This window comes from Dipodomys ordii, unplaced genomic scaffold, assembly GCF_000151885.1.
Source record: "Dipodomys ordii isolate 6190 unplaced genomic scaffold, Dord_2.0 Scaffold94, whole genome shotgun sequence".
Taxonomy (NCBI): Eukaryota; Metazoa; Chordata; class Mammalia; order Rodentia; family Heteromyidae; genus Dipodomys; species Dipodomys ordii.
Window position 1 is genome coordinate 9,495,939 of NW_012267310.1, and position 20,193 is coordinate 9,516,131.

General features: G+C 37.0%; 1 protein-coding gene across 4 annotated transcripts in view; it reads right to left on the reverse strand.

Annotated features, from left to right (window-relative positions):
* The window catches only part of Dmd (dystrophin), a 139,211-nt gene that overhangs the window by 34,818 nt on the left and 84,200 nt on the right, over window positions 1–20,193 (reverse strand). For all 4 annotated transcript variants that reach the window (XM_013026520.1, XM_013026519.1, XM_013026521.1 and 1 more), the window contains 3 exons: window positions 19,054–19,119; window positions 17,899–17,964; window positions 14,398–14,556 (listed from right to left, as the gene is read on the reverse strand). In XM_013026520.1, the coding sequence (XP_012881974.1) occupies window positions 14,398–14,556; window positions 17,899–17,964; window positions 19,054–19,119 (291 nt within the window). The remainder of the gene's footprint in view (window positions 1–14,397; window positions 14,557–17,898; window positions 17,965–19,053; window positions 19,120–20,193) is intronic.

Consider the following 20,193-nt stretch of genomic DNA (forward strand, 5'->3'; position numbering starts at 1 on the left):
TTACCAGTGTTAATTAAAGAGAATTGCACAGAATGGGAAGTAAGGGTATGCATATTTTAGATCTGCCCTAAGCAAAACAGTAAAAATGGCAGGAACCCCCCAAGCTCTTTTTTTCTAATCTTTTTTTCTTAACACTGTCCCCTCTTTCAACCACTGAGAGCTCTCAATTCCAACCCCTTTCTATTGAAACTTGATTAGTATAAAAGCTTGCATCAGACATTTTTAAATTACTGGGATTTTATAAAAATGTGCTATTTCTCCCAGTGATATCTGCATTGTAAAAAAGGATGTCAAAGTGTGCAAAGGGGGAACAACCCTTTGTCCCAGGAAAAATACTGAGTAATAGTTTTTTTTTTGTCACATCACCTTTTCGATGCTTTCTACCACCCATACCTGTTCTAAGGAATTAAAGCAAGGTTTGAGAGATGATCTTGGAATTCAGACAGACCTTGACTTAATCCTTGCTGAGACTAGGCAACTGATTTACGAGCTAATCCCATTATGAGGATTAATGAGTAGTATGGTCTATATTCTGTATGTAAAACTTACTTAGAAGCAAGCTTAGCCCATATTATATATTCAATACTTCTTCCTAATATTGTTGTTCAATAAGTGTTAGTTACTAATATTGTTGTGGTTGCTATTCTTATTTCTTCCATTTTTTTTAACTTCACATTTGGAACATCAGATTGTTGAAAATTCCCTATTGACAATACTTCAATTATGTGAAATGAAAGCAATCTATTAAGACTTACTGAGCTTGGCCAAAAATATACATACATATTGCCTGGAAAGTGATTCATCATTTAAAATTTACCCTATATGTCCTTGAGTTCTGGCCTCTAGCCATGTTGTAGCTCCCCTCAAATTTTGGAATTATTATATATCTCCCATCAGCTGTAGATCAGTAAATTTTTCACAGCTGAGCATCTGGGCAAAATGAAATGACTGAGTTAAAATCATTACAATGAATTTTCCTTAGATTTTAATAAATGTACTAGGCACATGGTGTAATTGCCAACTCCAGATTTCTGCTAGAATAAAATGTTTGAACCAAGTCAACTGGATCAATGTTTCTGGGTATGCTCTGTTTTCTGTAAATGCTCTTGATAACACATCTTGCTCAAATTCCAAAAGAGAAAACTTCACTGACTCAGATATCTTTCAAAAATTCCTGTTTGATGGACTAACATGTTATTGTCTGTAGCAGAAAGTTACTAATCGAAAGTTCAGCCAAGAGAAGTCATAAGAAATCCTAATTAGGGGTTTGGAAGGTGGCTCAGTGGTAGAGTGCTTGCCTTGCATGCACGAGGCCCTGGGTTCCATTCCTCAGCACCATACAAGCAGAAAAAGCCGGAAGTGGCGCTGTGGCTCAAGTGGTAGAGTGTTAGCCTTGAGTTGAAGAGCTGAGGGACAGTGCCCAGGCCCAGAGTTCAGGCCCCATGACCAACAAAAAAAAAAGAGAGAGAAATTCTAATTAGTCAGGTGCCAGTGTGTGACACTTGTAATCTCAGCTCCTCAGATGGGATCTGAGGATCACCGTTAAAAATTATCCCAGCCAGGAAACTTCATGAGATGCTTATCTCTAATTAAGTAGCAAAAAGTTAGAAGTACATCTGTGGCTCAAATGGCAAAAAAGCTAAGGGACAGCACCCAGGCCCCAGTACCTGCACACAAAGAAAAAAAAAACAGAAAAGAAATCCTATTTTACCAGGGAATAAAACAAAACCAAGCCAAAAGAAAAAAAAGATGGCAGTAGCTGGGCTTTGCCATTCCAAAGGCTAACTAGATTAGAGAGATGGTAGAGGTAAGTTAGTCCAGTTCATAGGAATAGTATCACTAGGGGAAAAAAGTATGTTTCAATTTCAGCCAAATATAGCAAAAGATAAAACTTCCATTGTCTGTGGTCAGCAAAAAGCTATAACAGCCTCTAGGAGAATCATAATTTTAAGCTTTGTGTGTTCAAACTTGAGTCCCTCATGTATAGTTAGACTTGGTGTTAAGTTCTCCCAATAAATTCAACATGATGGGCTATTTTTCACTTCTTGGCCTGCAGTGCTAAACACTCTTGCCATATCTGATGCTAGGGCCTCCTCTATTAGGACAGAAACTGCAGAATCATTTCTTTAAAATAAATCCTAGTATTTGAACATGAATATTCATAGTAGCATTATCCACAGTAGCCAATACGTGGAAATAGCCCAAATGTCTACCAATCAATGAATGGATTTTAACAAGTGGTACATCTTACAATGGACTATTATTTTTTAAGGAGAAGAGAGTGGTAGAAGGGGTTTGATGGAGTATCCATATATGGAGATGTCACAATGAAATGCCCTTTGTGCAATTAACATATGCTTATTTAAGACATCTTTAAAAAAGAAAAAAGAAGAGTATAGTCATACAATGGAATATTATTCAGTGTAAGAAAAACTAAAGTACGGCTATATGTTTCACCATTGATATCACTTTATGATAGGAGTGTGTGAGTCTATTTACATGAGAGGTACAGAATGAGCAAATCCACAGAGACAAAAAGTAAATTAGCAATTGTGGCAAGGGATGATGGATAGTTTCTGGAGAAAGGAAGGCCTTATTTGGGGGGGTAAGAAAAATATTCTAAAGTTGAACGGGTGATGATGGCTGTACAATTCATGTGAACATTATAACAACCAATAAATTTTATATATTCAATGTGTACAGACAATTGCATGACATATGAAAGATGCCTCAATAAAGCTCTTATGAAAATTAAGTTCTGGATTCAATGTCCTATTTGTCATAGCACAGAAGAGAATTCCTTAGTGAGACAGTAATTTTTAAGGAGGACCAAGCTTTAATCCATGTACCTAAAATAAAAATGGTGTGTATATACCTGTAAAATTATTTATGCAAACACAATACTGATGAATTTTAAAAAGCCCCCAAATGAGCCTGAAAAGGCCCAGGTCTTGGCTAACCTAAACAACTTAGATATTTTCAGCCTAATGGAATGTGATAACACAACCTAGATAGGTATAATAAGGAAACTGGGAAATAATAATTTAAGAAAGAAGTACAATAAGGAAGATAGCTGAAAATCAACCCCCACCCAAGCTATCAGGTAACATGAATACTTCAAAGGATATTCATCCACTCATTTATAGAACACATTTCACTGTTAAATAAACACATTTCATTCACCCAGGACTGTGGAGATAAGGATACATAAGGTATTGTTCCTTACCCTTAAAGAGGCATTTTGTGGAATATTCTTTAGTTCCACCATAATAATAAACCTTTAAGTGAATGCAGAACAGCTGTGAAATATGTTTACTGCTAAAGCTAAAAAAATACAGCTTATTTCCGTCCTTGAAATTGTCACATTGAGTTACTAGGAAAAGTATAGAAAATAAAGGATCAGGGCTGAGAAGGTGGCTCAGTGGTAGAGCACTTGCCTTGCATCCTTGAGGCCCTGGGTTCGATTCCTCAAGCACCACATAAGCAAAAAGAAAAATCTGGAAGTGGTGCTGTGGCTCAAGTGGTAGAGTGCTAACCTTGAGCTGAAGAGCTGAGGGACAGCGCCCAGGCCCAGAGTTCAGGCCCCACGACTGAACCCAAAAAAATAAAATAAAATAAATGGATTTTTTTTGGGGGGGATCCGGTTGTGGGGCCTGAACTCTGGGCCTGGGCGCTGTCCCTCAGCTCTTCAGCTCAAGGCTAGCGCTCTACCACCTGAGCCACAGAGCCATTTCCGGCTTTTTTCTTTTTTCTTATGTGGTGCTGAGGAATCGAACCCAGGGCCTCATGCATGCAAGGCAAGCGCTCTACCACTGAGCCACCTTCCCTGCCCCGGATCATATGGATTTACTTATGACCTATACATACAGCAAACTGAATGGTGCCACAAAATAACCCAGAATTTGAGGACACAGGGAAGTCAGTTTTTAAATTATTAAAACAGTAAAGGTAAAATGGATGAGGTTAGCCATTGACAGAAGCCATCCATCTGTCTATATGATGGATACATACCAGGAAACCACTTCTAATACTTACTTGGGGGAAGAGGGTATCCTCAACCACAAGCAAGTACAGCAAGAGGTCTTTGGTATTTTTCCTCTTATATAAGAGGATTTCTACCCAAAAAGACTCTATCCTCTCTCCCTAAGACTATGATGATCTTCTACTACAATGAATTGCTCCTCAATCCAGACGTTTCTTTTAAACTCCAGAGCTATCTTCCATGTGTTTGCCTGTATGACTTGTTAGCCATGGGATCTGTGAACTGGAACTTGCTAAGCACCAAGTCAAACAAGATTTATACATTGATCATTTTCTTTAACATTGTCATCCCTTGGTCTGGAAACATGGCTTGAGTAGAAGAGATCCTTCCAGTAAGGACTGAATTCAAACCCCAATACTACCAAAAAGCAAAGCAAAGCAAAACAAAACCTGACCTAGGAAGGGAAACTATTCATTAAGTAGCACAGGAGTAATATAATACCTATACATTGTTTAAACTATATACAAATCTCCCTTGGAGTTGAAAGACATACCTGCATTTCTGTTATAAGATAAAGAGGAAGAAATATCTGCCACTCCTGTGATAATACACCTTCAAATCAAGATTTAGGAGCTGTCTCAAACAGCTGGCCCTTGCTTTCAAAGATTTGTAAGTAACTGTGATAGAAACAGAAATATCCATCTCTGGTAAGCATCTTTGGAAGGTCAATCAGTGAAGAACTCCAAACAAGAAGTTCAGCGTGTCAAATATCAGTGGAAATTCTTGTTGCTGGTTCTACTGAAAAGCCAGGTTATTCAGTGAGACACTGCACAAAAACGGTGCAAAGGATTTTCTATGGTCATGGAAGATCATTTAACAGCTATCTTTGGTTTTTTACAGACCACATATTTCTGGGTCTACAGGGCAATTGCTTCACTACTGCAACACATCAAAAGTTACTGGAGTGAGAAAAATTTAGTCTTCATCCACAGATATCTTTTATAGCTATGTCCTTTGTTATCCTTAAAAAGTCAATGGTTAGACTTCTCAACACATACAGTGGAAAGCCAATTATCCTGTCCCTTTGGCTGGTTTCACAGTTTAGGAAAGACTTGAATTTCTTTGCCACATTATATTCCATGTAACATTAAAATTGGGCTTAAGGTCAAATATGTATAGTGTCATTGGGTTAAATAAAGTGAATCAGGTTTCTTTAGGATAACCGTTTCCAAAGGGTATTTGTCTTTGGAATTCTTTTTTTTTCATCACAGTATTTCAAAGGCATTCTGTGGGATGCACAATTGAGCAACAGTAACCTTTATTCTCTGAAAACTGTCATCATTTCTTTGGTCTTCCAAGTTTTAGGTTCCTATAATTATCAAAAGTCACCATCAAAAAGCCACTTAACATTCTCCTTGGGTTTGGGTATAAAAATGTTGGTAAGGACACTAACTAATAATGGCATCAGTGTAACACTGGTTAAATGTTTGAGTTTGCATCTACATGCTAGCTTTGTGGGTTGTCCTTCAGATACTGTGTTGCCATATTTTTTTAGATATAGCCTCTACTTTTCATGATTGTTCTAAGAATTATTATTATTTTTTTCAGTCATGGGGCTTGAACTCTGAGCCTGGGTGTTGTCCCTCAGCTCTTCAGCTCAAGGCTAGCACTCTACCACTTGAGCCACAGCGCCACTTCTGGTTTTAAGAATTAAATTTGATATTACATGTACTAAGAAGAGTTCCTGCTCCTAACAAGCACTCAAAGGACTGTCACTCATTTTTGGTGGTGGTCTTCTGAAGCATCAGGCAAATTAGGAAATTAGAATGTTGCATGTTTCCTCTATCCAATTTTAAGATATAGCAAAATGAAAGCTGGGTGCTAGTGACTCGTGCCTGTAATCCTAGCTAGTTAGGAAACTAAGACGAGAAGAATCACAGTTCAAAGCCAGTCAGGGGACAAAAGTTTGCTAGACTCCATATCCACAGTAGCAAGTAAAAACAAGGTTGGATTTGTGGCCTCAATTTCCAACCCAGGGAGTGGGAGAGGGAGAAAAGAGAGTGAGAAGAGAGAGAAAATAAATGAAACTCACTGACAGCTATTGCATAGAGAGGGAAAGTGAAAGCAGATGAGGTCATTCTGGTTAAAATATTTTGCATGGATGTGTGAAATACCAAGGTGAAAAGCTTTTAAAGAATTATTATACATGACAAAAATGAATACCAGGAATGTAAAATAGGTCCTATCTGGGAAGTGGGTACCAGTGGAAGAGCATAAAGAGTGAAGGAGGCTAACTATGGTCAAAATACTTTATGTGCATGTGAACAAATGGAACAATAAAGCTTGAGAGTGGTTTGGGAAGGGGGCAGGGAGAAGAGGGAGAGTGATGGACAGTGAGTTTGATCAAGGTACATTGTATATATAAGGCAATAGCAAATAACATCCCCTTGTACAACTAATTGATGCAAATTTAAAATGTGAGAAAAATAGATAAATCTTCGTTTCTTCTTATCTCCCAGGCTACAAGAAAATTGTAACTAAATTTGAAGCTCCACCCTGCTAATCCCTACTAGGCTCATGGATCTATTATGTATACTGCAAGAATCTTATTGTTATCTTTTCTTTAAAAAATTCTGTTGGGAAAGTGAACCCATAAAAGTCAACACAGGAAATTTCCACTTGAATATCCTTGGGCAAATATAACTTAACAATTTTCATATATACATCTTTGCTTTTCTTCTATTGAGTTTCTGCACATTAGTAGGTTTTTTTTTACCAGCATGTAGTATATTTTTTTTTATTTTAATGAGCATTTTCAAGTCCTGTAGTTTAGAAATTCCTTATTACCTAATTCTTCCCTCTGCCTTCTCCCCCAGCTTTATTCTTTCGGTGACCTTCCAATTTCTCTATTTCTTTTTCACTCATCTAAGACATTCTTAGTTCAGAAGCTGATCCTATTCCAACAGGCTGTACCACTGTGTTTCTACCAATCTCCAAGGCTTTAGATTCCTGTTTACAGTTGTTTACAATCTTTCCTTTCTTAAAAAAAACCCAAACACTCTTCACTGTTCAACTCCTGATAGAATAAACCTAAACTTCTTAGTATGGTGTCAAAATTCTTTAAAGAGCAGTCTCTGCCTAGCACTCCATGCTCTCTTCCCTAATACCAGGCTACACATTTCTCACTTCTCCATCAGTGGGGAAAATTCATCATCTCCTCCTCTCTCAGCCTGGGAAACTACAGTTTTCAACCTTAACCTTGCTTTGTGAAGAACTCTCCACCTCTCAGTCAGAATTATTCACTCACACCTGTGCCTCCCAGCACACACTTGTTCACGAGGTTATTAATTAGTTTACATTTTAATATATTTTATTACATTTTGAGTTCCAGGAAAGTAAGAACCAAGGCTTATTCATCTTTGTAGTCTCCTGTAGTTTAAAAAATATCAAACATTCAGTATCTGTGGAATTAAATGTAATTATATCTTCAGGTGTGGAAAGTTACTGAAGTCAGGACTATAAGTGATTCTTTGTAACAGCATGATCTGGTTATGAAGGCCACAAGCAGAAGGGTCTTCATGGAAAATTTCAAGCAGAATAGTGAATTGTATGAACATCAACCTTTACAAATCCTATCCTGAGGAGATAATAGCAAGACCTATAAGATGTGAACATTCTAATCATTAGAGGGTTATTTCAGCTTTTTAGTAGTATGAAAACAATCTTCATGACTTGTCCAATTTGATTTTCATTCTGATTTCTAGGATGTCAGATTTTAAGACCCAGCATACTATTCTAGTATGTCAACTATTCTAGTGTGTCAACCCCAGTCTCTGGAGTACTCCATTTGATTAGATCTGGTATTTGTATTTAAACTCCACACTGTTAAACAGCGACAACAAAAATCTTTAAAGCAACCTTAGTACTATTATTACAAGCCAATTAAAAAGCTAATTAGAGAAAGGGAGAAATAAATTGTCATTCTGGGTTTATCCATTCACTTCCAGAAACTAGATGTCACAAAACTCAGTCCGCTCAGACTTCAATTACCTCAGGATAAACTACAGAACATGCAGTGATACTGGACCTGCTTTTGAGAAATTGAACCTCTGAATTATGGGGGCTCTACCTCCCCAACATGTGCTGATGCTTCCTCAGTAGAGTTGAGATGGCTGACCCAATTTTTTATACCGCTTTTACAATATATCATGTATACTTTTCAGCCCTTCTTTATCCTTGCCATAAAAGGTCTTAGCTGTCTAAATATGTGGTCAGACTAGCTTCTTTTATCTAAAAACAGCTCTGTAGCCCTTTGTTTTGGGGCTCATATTGCCAAGTAACATGAATGTCTAGTTTCATTAGCTTTCTCATATACCATTTCTAATTTAAACAAATGCAGCAATCAGTCTCTCTTAATTTCTAGTGATCTCTACTGGACATTATTTTTTGCTGGTCCTGAATTTTTGAACTCTGGTTCTCACACTCCGCTTCCTTGCTTGGCTGGCACTCTACCACTTGAGATATGCCTATATGCTCATAGATTTTTCTGCCTGGACTAGCTTTGAATTTATGACCCTCTGGATCTCAGTTTCCTGGGTAAGTAGGATTACAGACAGTGTCTGGCTCTACTAGACATTTTAGCATTCATTTCATTGACTTCCCTCCCCTTTCTCCTCACCCTAAATTCCTTATGTATCGTATTGTCTTCAGAGTTAGTCCTCCAATTCAAGGCCAAGTCTCTTCTTATGCCTATGTGCCCTTAACCCCTCTCCTTCTTGCCTCTTCTGGGAAAATTAGTATTTTTATTTTTTTATTTTTATTGCCAGTCCTGGGGCTTGAACTCAGGGCCTGACCACTGTCCCTGAGCTTCTTTTGTGCTCAAGGCTAGCATTCTACCACTTGAACCACAGTGCCACTTCTGACCTTTTCTGTTTATGTGGTACTGAGGAATCAAACACAGGCTTCATGCATGCTAGGCAAGCACTCTTACCACTGAGCCACATTTGCCCAGCCCCTGGGCAAATTATTATTCCCAAGCTTTCCTCCTCACCTATGGAAAAATTTTCCACCCTATTGGAAAGTAGGAGTTTTAAATAAAAAAGACAAGACCTGAGTGAACACAACAGACTGTGAAATAATCCCAATGACCTCAAATACATTTTCAAATACTTGCATGTATAGAAACTCTTTAGTGCACACAAGAAAACAATGAAGGAACAGAAAAGACCACAATACAAAGGTAAGGTTAGAAAATGACTGTTTTTTTCTTGCTAAACCCTGTGGGTTTTGTGTAAATGCATACATTTTCTTTTCAAAGAATAAAACATTAAATAAATAATATCCACATCTTGCAGAGGTCTACCAAACTCAGTGATATCTTTCTGCTAGTGACTCACAGGCTTTAATTGTTAGTCCTACATCTGTCCTGTAAGCTTCCAAGTTTTATTTCTTATAGACTCCTAGACATTTACATATGGGGAGGTCATCAGGACCTCAACACAACCTTTCCCATTCCCTATACATCACCTTCTAGCGACTGAGCCCTTGAGGAAGGACCTCTATAAATACTGCTGAATTAAAGGGCAGACTATTCTCCCGGAAATGTCAGCTTCAGATGCAAATAACTTGCTGCATACCCACCAGACCTGAGAAACATCCTTACTTTTTCCAGACCCAACAAACCACCAAATCTAACCACTCTCCTTTCTCCTTCAAGTAGAATTCAGGTTTGGTCTGTTCTCTTGATTTCAGCTACCTTACTTGAGACTCTAACGATCTCTTGCTTGGGCTCCAAACCTGGTTTTCTACTTCCAGATAGTTCTTTTCAAAAAGTCACTCTGCACACAGCTATATGAATCTGTATACGCACATATGCTGCTTGTTGTACAAGAGAGATGTTAATAAGCGGTCATCTAGGGCCTTGCTCCTGGCTGATACCCTGAAGGGGCTCTCTATCCTTTTTCAGGGGAATATAATAAACTCTTCAGTATGGCACCATATAGTTCTCCACATGGCCTTGACCAAATGGCCAGAACTATCACCTGCCATTCTTTACCTCCTTATCCAAATATATTCTGCTATTTATCTGGACACGAAATGCATCCCTGGCTGGAAATGCTTACTCCTGATCCCTTTCAGCTCCTTTAGCTTGCCATCTCACCACCATTTCAGACTCACACAAAGACCAAAAGAACATGAGATGCAGATGTTGGAGTCAAAGAAGACTGCTAACTTCTAGAACAGGGCCTGCCATGATCAAGTCACTTATAGGGCAAGGGACAGGTGCATGATTTTAGTTACTTCAAATTCAGTGATATGAGTGACCAATCTGTAAAATTTCTTCGAAAATAACATAAATAATCTTGTGTGATCATGGGGAGGAATGAAAAGGATCAAGTGAAAAAGTCAAATTTAGGCTACCTAATGAGGTAATGGTTACCTAATAAGGCATCTGAAAAGTACTGAGTAGGTCCTAAGAATCCATAGTTCCCTATTGTCATATGATATTAATAACTTTAACTTTAGGCTTCACAGTGACTCAGGTCAGTATTTACCCACCTTTTAGACTGAGGAACAATCTAATTAATTGTCCATGGATGACAATGAATGTTTCCTGTAAAGGCTACTTTATATTGGTAGGATCATACCTTGTATTTCAGAGCAAGCCTCGGAGACAGTGCAGAATAAAAAAAAACATGTTGGGGTTTAAACACTACAGATTAAATCAGATAAAAGATTACAGTCAAAGTAAACTTTGAGTTTACAACTTTAGGGATACACATGAAAGTGAAATTTTACCCCTGAACTGGCCTCTACCAAATAAAGATGAATCTGAATTATCTGTGGTCATGAGAGATATTACACAGAAATAAAACATTAAAGATTAAGTATCTCACTAATGTCACTAGTCCCCCAAACGTATGAGAGACACTCAGAAAAATTCAGTCAGAGTGAGCTTTATCTTTATTTTTGTAGTATAAACCAAGAATTACAGGATGCTAATGGGAAAGACATTTAGCACCTGGGATTTGGAAAATGGATTTTTAACATTCTAAGTTTATGACAAAGCAATGTTTACTGCTAATCAAGACAGTTGTATAAAGGAAGTATTTTGAAAAGTGAGCAGGGGAAAAAAGCCTATGAATGGTGTTTCTTTGTAAAATTTGGTTTGTGGATGAATTTTCATCAAATGCACATGCATGTGTGTTACAACCAAAATAGATTCAGCTTCATTGTAATTCATTTACTCTACAAATATTTACTGAATGTTATATGCAATAATCAGAAGAAAAAGGAAATCTAATGACAGAGATAAGACACCCCCGAGACCCTTCTAACATAGCCATCTTGTTTTCCTGGAAGCTTGTGGGGAAGTGTCATGAATAAGGATAATTAAGAGAATTAATATATCTAGTCAGGAATGGAGTCTCTATGTCTTTCTCCTATGTTTTTATTTGGAAATAAGTTATAACTGTAGAATAAAGAAACACAACACAAAGTGATATACTAAGTCCACAGCCAAAACACTTGAGACTACCACTGAATTTCAAATATGTTTTCTCATTTTCTCTAAATGTATCTCATATTTGTCAATGATATAGCCTAATTCTGACTTGGGAAATAGCAGCTGCCAGGCACACTGGGAGGACATCTAATCACTTCCTGGGTTTTCTTAGGGAAGGACAGGAAATGTCAATTAAAGGCTTCTTAAACAACACTGAATTCAGAGGTCAGGAGGGATGGCTCGGAAGTTTCTTGAGAACTGCAAGAAGCTAAAGGAGGAGAGAACAAAGAAAACTGTACAGTTGTTTTCAGAATGGGAGGAGATCTGGAGGGATGGTGGCTCTGGATTTGGTAAGAGCTGAAAAGTGACAAATGTGAATTTGTAAGAGGTGAAAAGTGGAGGGAGAAAGGAAGAGTTTCATCTTGACCTTTTCTTGAATGTCAAGATAACTTACAGAAAGACTTGTACCAACACCCGATTCCTCATTTTGGAGCTCGGTGAATCCCTTGTACAATTCTCTTCTTTCTTTCAGAGAACAAACCATCCTCTTATTGAAGAGTGATCTTGGATATCTTTCAGTATCTTTCAGGGTAAAGTGGCTGTCACTATACCACAAACAGACAAACTAGTCCATTCAGGGACATTTGTTCTTTACAAATCTCTCAAGTTAAGTTACGTTCTGGGGAATAAGACACAATTTTATGTAAGCGATATTTTCATAGAATGCTTCTTCCTTATTTCCATACATAGAAAGACTCCTCTTTATTTTCAGATTCAAGGTACTCTGAAAAGGAAGTACTGGGTTTGGAGCTTAGTAACAGGTCCTGGGTTCCATTCTCAGACACCCTCTCCTCCAAAGGGCTCTGAAAGTGATATACGAATGATAGCTACCAGTAATCTTTACTAAAACTCTTTGTCCTGGTTGTCATGGGATGGTTGGTGAGTATGCTAACAACAAACAAGGTAGAATTCATGATCAATTAGCTTAAAAAGTTACATTGTATAATGGCAAAAATCATATAGTAGAAAAAAAATTACTCCTTAATAATACCAAATTCTATTTACAATGTCAATCCTGACTTTTTCTTCCTATCTGACTTGGTTAAAGATTGAACACAAATAAATACTAATGGTCATTGCCAATTATTATTACCACTAATCATAACTAATGGCTATTCTCAAACATAGAGGCAAATGTTTCATCAACCATAGCTTTTGTTCATAGATAATCTTATATACAAGACTAAAAACAAAGTATCTTTGAACTTCTTTCGTCTGAAAATATTTGATATTACCCCCCCTAGATGTGAAATGCCTGCTGTATTCTCCAGTTTTATTTAACCAAATGTTTCTTAAGTATTCATTTAATTTTCACACTATAGGTACTATGGGGAGCATGAAGATGATTAAGGCATAGGCCTTGCCTCAAAGGCAATTCAGCTATTTCATTAAAGGGAGGTGCTAATAGTAATTGATAAAAAGGCCAACTGTCAAGGAGTTCTTAGAGAAAAGTCCAAGGTGTTCCAGTAATAATAGCAAAAGACAGATTACATCCAACTGCAGGGCTCTAGGCAGGGAAAGCTATTTTGAACAAGGTTAGGAAGGGTGGGCAGGATTCCTTTGTCAGACTAGATTGTTGAGGGTTAGGGTTTAGCAGCAAGGCTGAGAAGCAAGATTGAACTTGATTTACAAAGTGGATGATAGCAGGATGTATTCTGAAATACCAGCATGGCCAGAACCCAGGAAGCACAAAAGAAGCTGAAGTTAAAAAAGCAGGTCAAGAGAAAATTGTGGAAGGTTTTAATGCCCAGCAGAGAAACTAGAAGACATAGAAATCCAATAAAGGAAGAACGTCATGATGGGTCTTGGTTCTGGGAAGATACTATATGTAGGATTTATTTTAAGGGTGGGAAAGAAACTAAAGGGAAAACAACTAGATAAGGAACTATGCCCAGAGGTCAGAGAGGTCTTAAGAGCTAGAAGGCAGGTAGTAGCAGAGAAAGGACTGGATGAATGGCAGTTTGCTTTTTCATCTGGAGGTGACATCCTCCCTGAGGGCACTGGTTCTCAGACACAGTGTGTTGCCTTGATTAAGAGGTCTGGGTGCCTTGGGCTAAACCAAGGAGATGAAAGTACTTAAGTGTGACAAATTTGAGCAATTTCTCCTTTAAAGACTTGCCTAGTGGCATTTGTCAAAAGAAGGCACACTGTGAGAAATGATTATGTGTAAAGGCTTTCTTAACCAAGGGACCTGAGATATAATAAATTTAATACAAAAGTAAAAGGCCAATGATTTGCATTATCCTGACACCACACAATACGAGAGACTTTTCCAACTTGATTCTCCCTGCAGTCATTGGGAATTTTCTTTAGCCTTTTTTTGGTTTAGTTTCGGCTCTTTTTCTGTGAACACCATTAACAGGTGATGGCTAATTGAAATTGTGCCCCTAGTCTGCTATGACAGTGAGCTTAAGTAGTGTATTTGATGGTGAAAAAATAAGAAGAAATAATTTGTTCCCCAATATGAGCAAGCGGATAAACCTACTTCCTTAAATGTTTGAGATAATATAGCCAAACACATGTAAAAATTATATAAGCAGAAAAACAAATGACCTGCCTTTTCCCCTTAAATTCTATTCTCAAATATAAAATCAAAGCCTCCAAAAGCACATGCACTAAATCAGCATTAATCCTTTCGTGCCTAAAAGTGAAATTCTTAATCATTTGATTACATTCATTTTCTTCTTTCAGTAACAAAAAAAAGAAAGAAAATCTGCAAAAGGAGCTAAACAGATTATTTTAGCAAACAATTAGACATAGAATGACTCTAAGTGAAGATTCCTGACGCTTTTCTGTGTGTGCAATTGTATGCACTCTGCTTAACAATGACAAAGCTAGAGAGAAAACTCACCTGTTTTCTTCCTCAAGATCTGCTAGGATTCTCTCTAGCTCCCCTCTTTCCTCACTCTCTAAGGAAATCAAGATCTGGGCAGGACTACGAGGCTGGCTCAAGGGGGAGTCCTGGTTCAAACTTTGGCAGTAATGCTGGATTAACAAATGTTCATCATCTCTGGAAAATAAAATCAAAGGTTTTGGTTTTGGCTCCCCCCTTATTTGGCTTTGGGGGTGAAGGATTCGGTGTGTATTTGAAAATAGAAACATTTACTTGCTCTTAACAATTAACTAGACAATTTTTTTTGGCTTCTAAGACATTTAGATACTGTGGAGGTTGTGGTGTACCATCCTACTGATGACAATTCAGAGGTTTTTTTAAATCAAATTTTCAGATGAAATTGATTGGCCTATTTACATGGAGTAATTTAAAAAAACCCAAATCACAAAAATATTGGGACTCTAAAGCTACAGGGTAGCCAATAGTTAATAAATATTAAAAGGCATGCTGATGGCTGTTCTATGCTTTCACTACTAAGCCTGTCAAGATAATCTGTTCACTAACCCATGCTATTGTGGATAATATTTAGGGGAAAAAACCCCACAGCAGTCCTTAAAATATTTTAGTGAATAATTCTTAAGTGGAAGGCAACTTAACCAAAAGTATTGCTTGGTCAGTTAATTTTAACTTCTAAAAGTCATGAAGGCAAGATGGTAAAAAAATAATTAAACTAGAGATAAATGATTGTTTCACGCAATTACTGTTTAGACAGAAACACAAAAGTGAGGGGGAAAAGTCAGTCACTCAGGTGAATGATTAAAGAAGACAGACCAATGTGCTCCTAAGAGCAGGTCTTAAGGACTAATCTTGGAGGAAAAAGAGGTAAAAAGCATATTTGGGGAGCCAGCTGCAATCTTTCCTGGAAACTAGGAAATTTCTAATACCCAGGAGAAATTATTTTCAGAATAAATTGCTCTTGGTTCCTGAAAAACCTATAACTCTAAGTTATAAGAATTTCATTCTGTTCTTAATGAGATGTGAAAGCTCTTTGTTTCTGGTTAGATATCATTAAGATGATACTTTCATATTCCTTTCACCATACCCACATTTTTTTTCTTTTGTCAGTTGTGGGGCTTGAACTCTGGGCTTGGGCGCTGTCCCTGCACTCTTCAGCTCAAGGTGAACGCTCTACCGGTAGAGACACAGTGCCACTTCTGGCTTTCTGGTGGCTAACTGGAGATAAAGAGTCTCACAGACTTTCCTGCCTGGGCTGCCTTTGAAACATGATCCTTAGATCTCAGCCTCCTGAGTAGCTAGGATTACAGGCAACCAGCTCTCCACATTTTTTTTTTCTTGAGAAAGAATCTTGTTGGATAGCCCAGGATGCTCTCAAGCTTATGATCTTCCTGCCTCAGCTTCCCAAGGGTTGGTATTACCTGCATATACCATCATGTCCAGCACCCTATACCTACTTAATTTTGTTTTGTCAATCATGAGGCTTGACCTGAGGGCCTGGGCGCTGTCCCTGAGCTCTCTTGCTCAAGGCTAGCACTCTACCACTTTGAGCCACAGATCCAGTTCCAGTTTTCTGGTGGTTAAATGGAGATAAGAGTCTCACAGACTTTCCTGCCCAGGCTGGCTTTGAACCGCAATCCTCATATCTTAGCCTCATGAGTACCTAGGATTACAGGTGTGAGCCACCAGCACCCAGCTAATAAGTACTTAGTTTTAAGTTGAAAAAAAGCTAATATTTAGGAAAATGTCTTCCTGGTTTAAATTTTTTTGGTCCATCAAGTCAAATAACTAGTAGAGATATGTCTAGTCAACTAAAAATAAGTATTTGGAGGCATAGCTCAGTGGTATAGTATTTTCCTAGCATATGTGTGGTCCTGGGGACCACAAAAATAGTAATAATAATAATAATTGTATATTAAAAAGAAACACTTAAGTGAAGCAAACAAATCACTAAATCTCTTCCCCAACCTGCCCATAAATACCAGGATTCTTGAATCACATAACACTGAGTGAAAATGGAGTACATGTCCTCAGAATGAGCTAAAGCGGTCTTGCTTAAAAACAAGTGGTTTTGCCACCTATTTGTTATTCTTCTCAAATTCTAATATTTTACTGCTAAGCCTTCTATTTGTTTTAAGCAAAATATAGTTGTAATTAAGTTTTTCTTACTGTTCTCCTAGCCAGTTCATGGATGGCAGTCACTGTCATCTGGATACAATTTGAATTAATTTGAATGTGTTATAGCACCAGTGAGCCAAAGAAGCACATCATTCAAGCCATTTACATTTGACTGATTCTTTTGCCATTTATTTTCGTATCAAAATTTTTATGCATGGATATCATTAATGTATTTCCCCATAACTATGAAGAAGAATATATGACAGTTATGATTGGGAAAACTGTTTGAAGTAACAAAGTCATAAACAAATGACTGACTGTTGGCTTGATTATTAATACCTTGATCTCTTTTATGGACTAGATGAGATGATTTATTCTTGTATAATCAAGAACTAGTTATATATAAATATCAGGATGGCACCGTTTCCTTACATTTAATCTCTATGAAGTCCTTTCTTCATCTGTACAAGACTTTGGGTTGCTATACCTACTATGTTGGATAAATTTACCATTCTTCCCTTTGCCTGTATTCTCCATGCTAAGATGACAAGATATCATATCTTATCAAAGTTAAAGAATCATTGTAGTTTGGCTAGATCGCTTCTCTCAACACTTTATTCGGTTGGTGGATTCTTATTTTTTTCCTTCATATTTCCTCCATAACCTATTGAGTTCATGGGAATGTTCTAAGCTCCATACTGCGAAAACTGCCTTACTCTATGATTTAAGCCTGTGTGATCCTGTCATATCCAGGTCCTTGAATACTTTTAGCACCACTCAGTCTTCTCTCAAGTTTATTAGGGCTACTTTCTCATCCTACTGATGAATAAGACCTGTATTTGTATTATCTGCTCTGAAAACCCTCCACAAGACTACGCTTAGTTTCTTGAGGAGATGCTAAATCACAAAAAATCTTACTCTGTTCATTTCTGAAGGAAAATACCCAAATAATATAGCATAAGGGGGATAACAGTTCTGTATCAAGATCTCATTTCCACTCCGTATGAGTGGAGAAAATGTAAGCTAGCCATTACTTTAAAATAATATGTTATCCCTTTAACTAGTCGGTAGGTGTGGTCAAAGATTAAGCATTTGAAGTTAAGTATTTAGGACTCAGCAATTTGTAATGATATGGTATTAAATAGGTCTAAGTAAGAATAAAGCAAAAATGATTTTGTTATTAAGAATAGTGATCATGTCTGAATTTGGATGAGCTCATTCTGTGCCAGGCTGTTAAAGAATTAAAGAAAAAAAGCAAATGAATGGCTCTTTGAAAGATCAAATGAATATGATGCTAATTCCTATATCCTGTACTATCCTACCTCTAAATCCTTCAAAGCAATTTCATTGTCAGGAACATTTTGTAAAAAGAGATGGGATACTTACATGCTCTCATTAGGAGAGATGCTATCATTTAGATAAGATCCATTGCTGTTTTCCATTTCTGCTAGCCTGATAAAAAACGTAAAAGCTCATTAAAACTTATGTGACTTCTTAGAATCTATTCAAGACCTAATCGAACATTCCTGAAAACTAAAGGATAAATCATGGCAAGAGGAGAAAGGAATCCTTCAAATTAAAGGATGTGTGTGTTGGCTTAACCATTTGAGGCCCTGTATGGTAGACCACAGCTAGTTTAGCAGCTTTACATTTCTGATATAAATTCTAAGGGAACTTGTATATTGTTGCTGTTTTGTTTTGTTCCACAGTTTGATCTTCCTTTTACTGAAAACAGGTCTTTGTTTTCAGAAGAAAAGTTTCCCTAACAATAAATGCACACCATACCTTCTATACTGCCCCCTTTTCAAAACAATTAATGCCTTCCACTGATGACAGATGCAAATAAACTAGTTAATGTTCTCCACAACTGATAGGCATGCCCAGCAGTCAGAATATTGTTAAAAGATGTATTCACAGTAAGCTCTATGTTCTGCCATTAATTTTAAGCTTTACTTCAGAAAATAAGTCTTCTGATAACTAAAAATAGTTAATCAAATGCTTATACAGAGTTATTTAACAAGCACAAGATATCTTATAATTAGTAATTCTGTATTTTTAAGTATAAAATGATCTCAAACACAAAGAAGGAAGGATAGAAAAGGTCCAAGGATTAGGAAAATTAATTATTCCCATCTTTACAGTATATCATGTAAAATAAACACACAAACAGAAAACTTGTAGTTTCATATTCTCCATGTCACACAGTATCATTTGCAGATTAGTAGCTAGTCTAACAGATTTTAAAGAAAGTTGGAAGACTTGTAAGCCAATTTAGTAAATGTCCTCAGTATACAAGTCACAACAAGGCTATCAGAAATGTTTCAAGGCCAAGGTTAAATAAGATTGTTCTGGACCCATGCTCTCATTGGTGTCCAAAGACAACATGCAGTGGAAGGCATGCACGTTAGAGGGCAAGTTGATTAGTAGAAAGCAGACAAGATTGAGGAAGAAAGAAAAGATTTGTTTAAAATTATTATAGGTTAGCTTTCCTTGGTTAGTTATTTCAATCAATATTTGCCTAGCATTCAACTAGTCTCATACCTGCTAGCATAATGTTCAATGCGTGAATGAGTATCATCGTGTGAGAGTTGAGGGGACGAGGCAGGCCTATAAGGCAGAAAATGTGATTAGTTACAGACACCATCCATTAATGGAGAAAAAAAAAACCCACCATACAGTTAGGTTATATACATGGCCTAAAACGATTTTATTCTAATTTTACGGATAATGTATATTTGGCTGTTCCTATATCCTAGAGAGCATCAAGTATTTTAAATCCAGATCTGACAGCTGATTTCCCACTTTTTGTTATCTCCAAAGCCATAGAGATCAAACCTGCTCTGGAGAGTTTCAATCACAGAAAAAGTGAAGGGAGAAATTTTCTATAGAGACTATTGTCCTGCTAGCTTGTAATTTTTCACATAGTTCGGAAATTGTGTCAGCAGTATATGATTTAAAATTTTCAAACAGTTTATACCTATGCCATTTTCTAGCCACCTTTTTATTCAATGGAAAGTATACATTTGTGTAGTACATTTATTGTCAATAATTTTAGCCTCAAAGAGGCTACTCTAGGTCCAAGACTTCTTAAGATTTCACGTATCAAGATGTCTTGGTGTGTGCAATTTTCTAAAGAAGGAACATGTCTACCAATTTAACAGCAGGACTATACTAGTACTTTACAGAAACAAATAAAAAACCAAAAGGCCTAAGATTATCTTATCTTTTCAAAAAGAATGACTCAATTCAATAGGATGTCAAAATAGTAGATATATTTCTTATTAGGGATATCATATTCACAAATATAGGTGGATAATGGGAAAGAATTAGCATGGAAAATCCACTTACTTTTGCTATATAAGTATATACTCTGTCTTAGCTTTTTTTACTAGAATCTCGGTAGAGTTAACCAATTTTTTGTACTTTCATATTTGGCCTATTAATTATGCTAGAAGTTATAGTAGTATCTTTTAGATTAACCTTAGGGGGAAAATCTGTTCTGAAAAACAGTTTGGACTTGTGTTTTAATTGGAATAGGACAAAAGGTCTCTTCCACTTCTCTCCTGACCCAGAAAGCCCCTAGGTAAATGCATGAACCTAGAAGTCAACAGTGACATAGCCAGTGCAGGCTCTGGTTTTAGCCTAATATCCAAGCAGAATTCAAGGATTTGGTCTGAATAC